The following is a 12,025-nucleotide window of genomic DNA, read 5'->3' on the forward strand; positions in this document are numbered from 1 at the left end:
TCACCTCCCCTGACTCCTCCCAGCTTCTGGCTCTTCAGCTGGGGTGGTGTTTAAGGTGGTGGCTTGGGCCATGCTGGGGAGTTAATCAGGTTCCCTGGGAATCTCCCCTGTATGCAGCAGGCATACATGTTATTAACTTCTGATTTTCCACTGTTAATCTGCCTTTTTTTTACAGGGGGTCTCAGCCAAGAACCTAGGAAAGCAGGGTCCCCTACACAAATATTTGTAGGAAAGGTAAAAATCTCAGTTCAGCATATGAATTTTCCTCAGTCCTTAAGAATGCATGACTTTGCATCTTCTCTACCTCCACAAGTCAGAGTTCACTTTTCTTTCTGGGTTCTCAGTGTTCTCTTTGGGTTCTTTCGCATATTTCATAGGTTCCTTTTTGACTCTGGATAGAGAGTCAAGTGGAGTCACGTGCACAGGAGCAGTTTAGTTATCAGTAAACCTGTGTTAGCACCAAGGCCCGGGTCAGAGCTCACGGATGGGATTCCTTTAACTAGTAACTAGGCTTCAGAATCCAAGCCCTCAGACCCTGCTCTGTTCTCTTCCCAATGACAATGTGACAGTTCACCTGAGCTCAGGAATCCTAGAGAAAAGTTGAGGTGAGGAAACCCACCTCCTTCCCTAACTCCTCTGTGTTTCAGGAAATGACTTAGTGCAAAGAACCACTTCCCCCAGGACTGAGATAAAAGTCAAGGTGCCCTTTGGTTACCTGTGACCGGACCTGACAAAATCCTCCAAATTCCCATGCTTTCCCTTTAAAAGGTTAGCTGAAATGTTTGGTCCTCAGTGGCCAACTGGAACAAAACTCTTGTAAGCCAAACTTCAGTTACGCTTTTCTTCCCCCTAAACGTTGGCCCACCCTCAGCCTGGGCCACAGACAGGCTGGCCTCAGGGAAAGACCTGCTTTCACCCACATCCCCTCATGCCCCTCCTGGTCACCGCAGCCCCTACCCCCAGCTTCTTCTAGCTTTGTTTACTGCTCTCCATGAAGGAAAAGCCTCTCCCTAACCCTCAAAATGCTTGCTGATCTTATGGCTGGAGACTTGTTCTCTCTATGGCAATAGACCTCTTCCCCTCTTGCAATAAATAATCTTTCCCAATAAAAGTCTCTTCTTACTAAATCTGAATTTGTTTTGCATTTGACACCAGTTATAGGAGCCTTTGGTGCTTCAGCCTCAGTGGGGAGAGAAGCCTCTCTGAGCAGCAGTGGAGAATCAGTCATTTTAAGTTGGGACAGGGAGAGGGCAGTTCACACACAAAGGTACCAGGAGGGACAGGATCCCAGAGGAGAATGCACCCACCGGCTGGGGCTTTCTGGCTGAAACGGGGTGGGACTGGAGGCTGCAGGAGGGATGCAGTGGGAGCACAGTCAGAAGGAAGGGTCCGTGCGGGTCTGCAGAATGAGAGGCAACGGCAGCTGCCACAGGCTCAGTGTCCAGATGCTGCGACAGAGACCGACGGATGGGCCCGTGGTCCCTCACTTGTGCGGGAGACGGGACGGCTGTTGACTCCATCAGGCCTGCTGAGTCCTTGTGTAGGTATTGGAAAGAGCTACATCCGTGTTTGCTCAATAAATCTTGGGGTATTTTGAGAACAAGCAGATGCAGGGGAAAACTCTAAAAACAGGGCACAGGGTCCCCTTTTGTAGAGGAAATTCACATTTACGAAGAAAATGTACATTTGCAGAGCTTTCTCTCCTCCTTAAATCAGCACAACAAGCCTGACTCAGCAACCCTTGTGAACCACACATTTCCTGCTTTTCTCTCCATTGCCACCTCCCCTTCCCAGAAGCCCCAAACTCTTCTCCTTTGTTTTAGCCTCAGATGGTACCTCAACCCGAGTTCTAACCACTGCTTTGAGTGACTCACGTCTGGGTTCTCCCAGGTGTCTGTGTGTCCGAGTGACGGGCATGTTAATGAACTTGCGCTTGTTCTCCTCTTGCTAATCTGTCTCTGGCCGGTCCCATCACCCCCACTGGAGAATCTCAGATGACACAAAGAACTGCCGACACGGCCGATCGTGTCACTGGGGGGTGTTAAAGGCAGATGCCTGCGGGTGGGCAGGAGAAGTGAGAAAGAGGAGCAGACGCTGGGAGAGCTGGGGTAGACCATTCCTCCCAGAGGTTTCTTACAGAGCGGGAGCTGAAGGAAGATGCAGGTCATTAAAATTAAATATAAACAGGGGTGTGTGTGAGGGAGCGAGGAATTTGAGTATATTTGAAACACTAATGAGAAAGATCTGGTAGAGAAGTAGCAGCAGGAAATGCAATAAAGGGAGGATGATTCCTGCCTTGACAGCCCTGACAGAGTAGAAAGAAACATTCTAGAGCCTAGAGCCCGGGAGGGGCTGCCTGGAAGCAGGGGGAGCATTCTCTCATCTCCAAAAGGAGGACGAGCAGGGCTGCAGGCAGACCTCTGAGCTGGCCTGGGGGAAGCTGTCTCCCTTCCGCTGTTCTCTGTGTGTGGGGGCCTTTCCAGGAGGAAGTGATACCCTTGGCTGAGACGGAGGGGGATTGAGGTGAGACGGAATGAAAGACACAGACGGACCTAGAGAAATGCTGGCAAGGTCTCCTGTTGCATTCCTCAACCTGTACCACCCTCTCTTTTTTCTCCTACCTGGATTCCTATTTTAAGAGACCCAAATTCTGGAAACGTAAATTTATATTTTAAGTAACAACTGAAGTAACAAGGTCTAAGAGTTCAACACAAAATGCCATCCTCTTTCAGTAATAAAATATTAAATCTGTATTTTTCCAGGGTAGCCTATGAAATTAAAGAAATCAAGTGATTTTGCTGTGTTAAAAAAAGACTCCACTTTTGACATTTCCAACTTCATTTGAATTAACAACATTCAAGAAAAGGCCAGCTAAATTACTGTGTTTGAAATGAAAACTTTGAACTTTTTCACATGTCAAAAATGCTTTGATAATGGTAGATTCAAACTTTTGTTAGAGACCTCATATTTTGATGGTTTAAAAACACGTAAGGTTCATTCTCATTTTTTTTTCTGGCATAATTTGAACATGACTTGAATAGTACATAGAACCATTACTTTGAGCTGAGACAAGGCTTAAGGGCACGAGAGACACGGTCAGACCCACTTCCACTGTGAACGGACTCCCTGCACCATAGTACCGATGGGAAATACCTACACGTGGCCAAGAGGACATAGTGACAGGTGAGAAGGCTACCTGGTGATGGGGCCAAGGGGCTTGAAGGTGGTGACGGTGGCTGTTGGGGGTAGAGACAAGGGACTTCAGGTGAAGCAGCGATGGTGCATGGCTGACCCTGCTCCTTGTGTCTGTGTCCTGACTTGTGTGTACAACAGCCAAGACTCCACTCCACTCTCAATCAGAAAACCATGCCCAACTAGAAATGACTCCAGCCGTACAAGCCTTTAACCGGCTAGGGAGGTCTACCCTTACAATTTACCTGTAAGAAGCATCCCTAGATGTGTTTTGACTCCTTACCTTGGTAAGTGAGTTTAAACCCCGGCCGGTTCTGCGAGTGGTCGCTGTAAAAGTGGATGAGCGTTTCATGAGTTGTGCTCAGCAAGGGCGCAGGCAGGTCGGGGCCACTGAACTGCCCCATCATCGGGCTGGTGTGGAAAGGTCCGTTTTGAATTTCAAGGTAGTCATGATTAGCTTCGGTAGAAAAATTCAGAAATTGAATATGTGCACCTATGAAAAAATATGCAAAATCGGTGGCAGTTAATATCAAATTTTATGATAATGTTTACCAATAGGGATTAAAATTGTATCCGTTTCCCCAAACAGCATCTCTCTAGGAGGCCGAGTGGAGTGCACACTTTGTGAATTACAATGATCCTTGGTTCAGTTTCACCTCAGCTACCTACTAGCTGTGTGACCTTTTTCCATGTAGTAAATGCCCCTAAGTCAACTTATTTATGAAATACGGGTGTTACCAGCATTGCATCACAGAGACATGCAGGTATAATTCTTAGAATGGTGACTTATATCCACACATATGGCAGTGATTTTGTCCAGCTGCTATTATAATCATTACAACCAGAAACACAAGGTTGTAATCGTACGTCAAATCATCCTTAATTTGTGGCTTTATCAAGGAAGAAGCCAATACAGATCTAACAAAATGCAACAATCTTTAAAAGTGGCTTTTAAATGGAAGGGCATACCATTGCACAAGAAATTTCTTAGTTTGGTAAGTGATTGTTTCAATTGTGTAGTGCCTGCAAAACAAATTACTGATGTTTGCAAGAAACCCACTCGGATCAACCCCACTCTAGCTCTCACAATTCAATCTAACAGCCTGGCACAGGGCAAGATACAAAGACTGTCTGAAGGACCCATATTGCTAGCATCATACTGATCTGTGTCTCAGATAAACTACCATGATAACTTAGAAGAAAATCAAAATCAAAATAATTTAGAGTTATTTGCTATGGCATTGTGGTATTGTTGAAAATTTAATTGACTACTGTGTCTGAAATATTTTAATTCACTTTCAAGTTTATTTAGAATGCCAAAGACATTAGCTTTTGCATAAATCCAGGCAATTAAGTTAGCTTTGTAAAGCCTAAACTGAGAATACCAACAGCTATTGTAGATCATTCTCTCAGCATATAAGGAAAGCTTTACTTTGTGTTATTCTTCTCCTGTTCTTGATAGATAAAAAGAGTTTTATTTTTTTCCTTTTCATCTAATATATTTGACATGTTTCCTAGGTTTTAGGAAATTAAAGATATTAAAATTATCATATTAAAGATCATGTTAACATGGATTACCTTACTTAAGTGTAAATACCTAGAAAATTTAAAGTAACATATCTACTTAGTATTGATGGAAAATGCAGGTATCAAAAGCCTGAATTCAGTAAAAAAAAAAAAAAAAAAGAAGAAGAAAAGCTCATGCAAAGAGTAATAGGGAAGAACAACCTAAAGGTACTCGATAAAATTTAAAATCATCCAAGAAACACAGTTTTATCAATTATGAAGAAAACCTTGTGAGGAGGAACAAAAGAGTAAATAATGGCCTTTCTGGTTGGGCAGAGTGTAAGGCCACCTCTCACTCTTGGGGTTCAGTCTATCAGGTAATCACTGTTATGACCATCATTGCACAGGTGAGCAAACTAAGGCTCAGAAAGGCTGGGTGTTACGTCCCATGTACCACAGGGAGAGGCAGAGTTGGATGGACACCAACTCCAATGGGCAGAGCCCTCACGTCCTCTGGTTTAGCATGAGAACGTGCTAGTCAAAAGCTAATGATATCACCATATTAAAAATATTACAATTTTTCTGGAGAAAGTAATTTTGTATTAAAATTGTTCAACCTAGTTTGATAGAGAAGATTGGAAGAAGTAGAATGTGGAATACTTCACGAAGAGACCGAGAGAGTGAAAAGCAGAAGAAAGACTTACAATGAAACATCTTTAACAAGGCAACCAAACTTTGGAATCCTTTTTGGAAGGAGTAATTCAATTTGTAACATATGGTCCAAACATATGTACTGGCGACACATGAGCAGCCAGAGAAGGAACAGCCCAGCCTGTGGCCATCCTGCCCATTCTAATACTAGGCACAACAGACGACCAACATGGAACAAACCTATAAATTTAAAACATTTCTGCAAATATTAAAAAGTGTTGAAGAGACATCAGTGAGCTAATTCATTTTCTCCTAAATCCCAGTAAATATGTTTGGTCAAAAGAAATTTGGAAGCAAGAAAAGAAGAAAGAGAGAGAGAAGGATTGAGAGAGATAAAGATAGAGAAAAAGAAAGAGAGAGAGAGACAGGGAGAAAGCAAAGAAGGAAGGAGAGCAGGCAGGGCTAGTGGTCCCCAGCCCTTCAATTCTGACCTGTCTCCTGTGACAGTCTGAACCTCTTCCTAAGTCACGCAACAGTATCTGATCTAATCCCTCACCCACTGCTGAATTAAATACAGTTCTCTTTTGTGGCCTGGTCCACAAATCTGATAAGAAAAAGGGGTTTTTTAGCTAATTAATAAACTATACTAATGGATTTCTTTTTTTTTTGGTGGCTACATCAAGGCCACGGAACCCCTGTGGTCTACAGAGTTTCAAAATACCCGTCACATTCTCCACCAGGAGGAAGAACACAGAAGCGGACACAATAATAATCAAAAACGAATGTTGAATTACTGATATTTCTATTTACGTCCTAGAAGTACCAGATAGGATGTGAAACTAGGGCAAGATTAGAACACTTAAAAAATGTATTCTCTTTTTAGGTATAAAATCAAATAGCAGGGAAATGGCTTAAAATAGGCTCATTTCAGATAAGCATATGCAGACGTCAGATGTATTCATCCAGAGACGTATTTTGAAATTCACAGAATGACTCAGTCAAGAAAGAAATGAGAGACAGCAAGCAGATCAAGGGGCCAAAAAAGGGAAAGCTGGCCAATATCTCTAAAGCAAAGGAAATAGTGACCGTGGCCTTTTACTGATTTGGAATTAAACCTGAAATGGAAATGGAATTATGACAATTATAATTTTATGAAAAAAATTAGCATATTAAGCAGAATAAAGTATCCAGCCACATATCAAACTACCTAATACATATCAGGAAATAGAGCCAAGCCCAGCTCTAATCTGGTTTAGAATGGAATTTTTAGCTATCTAATTTTCAGCAAATTGTGTCCAGTTTGACATCAAGAAGCCAAAATGAAGGGATTAAAATAAGCGTAACCTAATTATTCTTTTCTTATCGCACAGAATACCAAAAACGTGTCATTGCAACAAGAAAACCAGTCTGACTGCCCATCTTGGGTGGAATTTACACCGATTGTCATTACACACTGAAAACTAAGTGTCAGTAAAAGGCACCTGCAGAAAAAATTTTGACTTTGGATTTTGACAATACTTTGAATAGTAACCTGACCATGGCCTCAGAGTTAAACTCCCGTCTCTTAGTTGATAGAACCTGTGAATAGTAAAGGGCTCTATTTTATATCTTCTGTGCATAATAAACATATAGCAAAAGAGTTAATAGTTTTAGAATTCAGTGGATAGTCTAAAGAGTCTTTTACATCCTCCTTAGATTTCTAGATGGTTTAAAGGCATGGCCAATTTGAACCTCATGGTGTGCAGTATAAGTGCAGTGGGTTTTAAATATAAAAAGCAGTTATACTCCAATAAAGATGTTAAAAAAAAAGTAACGGTAAAGTAGAAAAACTTGATTTCTGTTAACTATGCCTTTAGAAATTTTCAAGAAAATAGAGATAGAAGTTCTGTGGTGATTGAGCTCATGCCAAAGCCACACAAAACAGCAACCCAAATTTGTGGAAAGGAAAGAAAACAACATAGAAATCATTAGAGCATTTGGCTTAGAAACTAAAAGCAGTTAACAGTTAAGTGATGCCTTCTCCATATCAGGCGTTTGCATTACTTCCGAATGGCTGCAGGAGAATGATATTTTATTGTATTCGTTTTAAAGATAAGGGACAAAGGTTCAAAAACATGTTGATAACTTGGGGAAATTCATACCATCAGTCACTGACAGAACTAGGATTTCTACTCAGCTAACCTCAGAGCTCAAAGACATGAGGAACCACCATATACACTGACCACTCCTTAGACAAAGTCCCTTGATCGCAGGCCCTCACAGAGGCTGGATGCAGGAAATAGCTGCCGGGGGGATGAGTAATTAGCAAGGGGAGACCAAGGTGGCTTTCACGTGATGCTAGAGCAACCAATCATTTTGTCTATTTAATTAAGCTATTGACTGGTCCATGGCATGTGGGACGGAAGAAGGATTAGTCAGAAGAATTATTTGACGGAGCTGGTAGCTGCTTAACGAATGGGTCGGATATCTATCAGGTTGTCCCACGCATATTCAGTCGTATGGAAAGATCCAAAATACAGCAATAGAATCCTCCATGAATGAAAGGCATCTAACCTATTTTTTTCCAAGAAAAGGTACTGATGTCTCATATTCTGGATACGTGTGTCTTTCAGGGTGGCTGGGGGAATTGCAGTCACCTGTACAGTAATTACTAGTACAATAATCCTTAACATCCTGAGCAACCCAAACCCAAACTGACAATCCATGAAACGGGAATGTACATGCCTCTTCCCTAAATTTAAATGTATAATTTCATGTTTAGAAGTATATTTATAGATTATAAAATTTATCACAGACAAACCTGGTGTGGTACTTAAATTTAATCTGTAGCAAATTATTCCGAAGCATAACTACATCTATTCTAAAAAGCTAGGGACAGTCATACTATTTTGCATGTAGTTAGAATTTAAGACATAAGGTTTCTTTTTGCTTATTCTTCAAGATGCTTTTTAAAGCCCAATACTAGGCAATATCGCAGATTTTAAAGACAAATAATTTTAATTGTAACATTTCATAAATATTTTTAAAATTTTGACCTTTCTTCAAATAAATTTTTTTTAGGTTCATAGATCATGATCATGAGGTCAGACAATCTAACTGTTCTTTTTTTTTCCTGAATTACTGTCTTGCATGTTGGTTTATCAGTGAGTGAGCAACATACGGAAATATGCCAAACAATAGCCTTCTCAAATCACAAAACAGTAAAGTTGGGAAAATAAAATGTGTATATCTATTCATGAGTAAAATGTTTCTAATGAGGTTTGAAAGAAAAGTGGGAACTATTTGCAACAACAATTTAAAAACCAGCTAGCTTTTTGCTGTTGTTGTTTACGACATGCCAAGCCCGGCACTAAATTTCTCGCCCGAGTTGTTTTGGTGAATCCTCATGTAACCCTGTGTGGTTGTTTCCTTTTTAGAGGTGAGGAAGACGAGGTTCCTGGAGGTTCACTCAATGCAGTAGCCTGAGTGAACTGTCACTACTCGCCTTATAAGCTTGTGACCCTCGAGATGCTAAGACCCTGTTGGAACCTCCTGGGTCACCTACAACTCCGATCCTGACACCTGACTACAAACACTGAACCAACCATGTCCAGATATTCAGATCCCCAGGGTGAGAAAACAGACCAGGCTTGGAGGATAGCTGAGCCAATGTTGGTTAAAGGCAAAGGCTTTTGTTCCGTCTACCACAGAGCACAATTACGGCCTCTATGTTCAGAGAGCTCAGGATTTAAAAAAACAAAACTAAAAAACCTGGAAGAAATAGAGCCTCTGTGACCCTTCTGTGAACTGTCTCCCCTTTTTTATCCCCACACTCTGGTGGGCCCTTCAAGGACTCAGTGGACATGAACCTCACGTGTGTTCTCCACAGTTGGGGGGGGTCCCTTCCATGCTGCCCCTTGCCCTGGTGGCCTCACACCCACCACCCTCTTGGCGGCTCTCAGCTGAGCAGGTGGACCCTCCCTTTCCTGCTGCCCTCCTGGCAGAGATTCTTAAGGCAGAGCTTTGAAAACTTAAAAAATATAATCCTCTTCTAGGGCAATGATTTCCACTTATGCTTATGTTCATTCATCACTCAACTAACATTCATAAGTACTCAATTACTCTGAGACATTCTGGGACATTCTGTGAGTATCTAATTTGGCACCCCTATTATACTGTGTACTTTTGAGAAAATCACAGGTGGGGAAAACCCAAATTAATGAACTACAATATAAGGACATCATGAGGCAGACAAGGAAAGGCATGATAGGGAATCAAAATTTCACAAAGACTGTGGATTTCTGAAGCAGGCCGGAATGGGATTTTAGTGTACATAACAATTAAAATTATGAACTATTTAAGGTAGGTAACCTGAAAGTTCATAACTAAATATGATAAAAAGCCATTTTCATAAACCTAAATCAATGCAAGTTATAACAACAAAAATTTATAGAACAATACTAGAATGAGTCATAACCTGAGAAAAACCTAAAAAATTATTCAAAAGAAACTACCACCATTACTGAATTCCAGTGATACATTATAAAAGACAGTGTTATAAAGAGATTGATAATTGAATTAAGGATGCTACATTTTGCACTTCATGTGCCTACTGTATCATCATTCAACTAATTTAATTTGCCTTGAGAAGTCTTGCACGGCTGAATTGATTTTTCAAGTAACTTTCTGTTCTCAAAGTTATTCTGCCAAAGCTTTATTTAAATCTGTAAGCCACTTTCAATTAAAGACACAGTTATGTCAACAGAATAGGCCCATTTTTCACTCAGCCTAACTCTTTCCAAGATAAAAATTAAAAAGTTGAATTTTGAGGAATTAAAAAGTGTCTTGGGCTTCCCTGGTGGCACAGTGGTTGAGAGTCCGATGCAGGGGACATGGGTTCATGCCCCGGTCTGGGAAGATCCCACATGCCGCGGAGTGGCTGGGCCCGTGAGCCATGGCCGCTGAGCCTGTGCTCCGCAACGGGAGAGACCACAACAGTGAGAGGCCCGCATACCGCAAAAAAAAAAAAAAAAAAGTGTCTCACTCACCGTAGCCAGTGGGCAAGGCGATCTTCCAGGTGCAGTCCAGGTTGCTGGGGTAGGTGCCCGGGAAGCCGGGGCTCAGGATCACGCCCCCCATGCTGCTCAAGGTCCCCCCGCAGGTCGCTGTCGGCCAGACAAGGGGAGTTAGTGCTGTGTGTCATCGTTTTCCGGCAAGGACAATTCACTCCCCCCACTCTATGGGACCATGCTACCTAGAAGCAAGTCTTCAGAAACAAATTTGCACCTCATTTCAGCACATACATAATGTGATGCCCTTTAGTTATTTATGGGTGTAGTTCTCCCTCCTGAGTGTCCACTGCTTAAGGACAAAGACAGGTCTTCAGTTTATCTACTTCTGGTCCACAGAGGCTCCCAGTAAAGCTTGGTCAATTTAATGCATTTTGGTCAGGCATCCAATTGACTTTCAGGTTCTGAGTTGTCATCAATACTCACACCTTTAAGTCAGGACAACTATCATTGTCCTGGGAGAGAGAGAAGGGGGTCTCGATGTTGAGTGCACCTCCTGTCAAACAAGGATGATAACCTAATTCCTTGAGTACTTAGTTATCACTGTATGTGATCGCATTCTTTTGTTCATCTCAAAAGACAAGAACCATTGGATGGGCATACAAACAGAGCCCCCAAAAGCTGTGTATCAATCTTTTTTCCTTTGTGATATTTAAAAAACTCCATCAATGGGCTTCTCTTATTTAACATCTGTCCAACGATCCCACCGAGATTTTCAGTATAACCCTCAAGTCTCAGCCTTCTTCCCAGCGCTCATCTGTCCACCATCATTTGGTAGCCTGACTTCTGCCTCCTGCTGGGGAAACCCCTCCATGCCAGGCCCTTTCTTATGGTTAAACAGCATATTCAAAGAGTTTTTGGTACAATGGTATGGCTAAAGAACAAGGTGCTTATTTTTATAAAAGAGCCAGGGATCTTGGGGTTTTAACTGGGTATATATATCTTATTTTATACAGATTCCTGATATTTTGGTAAGAATATATGGGATTTTTACTCCAGGGCACAGGCCATGTCCCGCTGGAGGGATCCCATGATACAGGGAATGCCAGCTTGGTGCAGGGCCCTGGCAAATGGCTTGGCCACCTTGAGGCTTGTCATGATGTTCAATTTAGTTAATATTGGTTAAGCTCTTGGAATGATGCTTGACACTCAGTAACTTGTAGAGAAGTGTTTTGCTGTAAATTGTCTCCTTAATACTATTATTTAAAAAAATCAGGACTTGAGATTTCCAAGAACTTACTAGTAAAATACTATCTCTTCATGGATTTCTAGTCCTAAAATCCCCCAGCTTGGATTAATCTAAAGCTAACAGCTAAAAAAACTTTCAATCTCTCAAATAAGTCTTTGAAATTTATTGTGGGATGTTTGTGAGTTTTCCAATGAAAAAACTTCCTCTATACCTTGTAAGGAATTAGGAGCAAGCAAGTGTTATGGAAGTTGATGCATCTTTGACATCCGCTAATATACAAAACATGTAAAATAAAAGATACAATTAATTATATTTGGCTAATATAAGTAAACTATTCAAATAAAACATTTCCTCACATAATACAGAGTGTCAGCAATGACATATCATTTGATTGAATACCCACTGTGAGTTGATTTTATTTCAAAGCTTAAAATATTTA

General features: G+C 41.4%; 1 protein-coding gene across 1 annotated transcript in view; it reads right to left on the reverse strand.

Moving 5' to 3' along the window:
* The window catches only part of CSMD1 (CUB and Sushi multiple domains 1), a gene marked incomplete at its 3' end in the record, with an annotated part of 1,679,169 nt that overhangs the window by 144,627 nt on the left and 1,522,517 nt on the right, over nucleotides 1-12,025 (reverse strand). Inside the window, exons 47-48 of the mRNA XM_079726547.1 lie at nucleotides 10,377-10,493; nucleotides 3,476-3,685 (exon numbers count right to left, since the gene is read on the reverse strand). Coding sequence (XP_079582673.1) covers nucleotides 3,476-3,685; nucleotides 10,377-10,493 — 327 coding nt within the window. The remainder of the gene's footprint in view (nucleotides 1-3,475; nucleotides 3,686-10,376; nucleotides 10,494-12,025) is intronic.

This window comes from Hyperoodon ampullatus, assembly GCF_949752795.1.
Source record: "Hyperoodon ampullatus genome assembly, chromosome: 20".
Lineage (NCBI taxonomy): Eukaryota > Metazoa > Chordata > Mammalia > Artiodactyla > Ziphiidae > Hyperoodon > Hyperoodon ampullatus.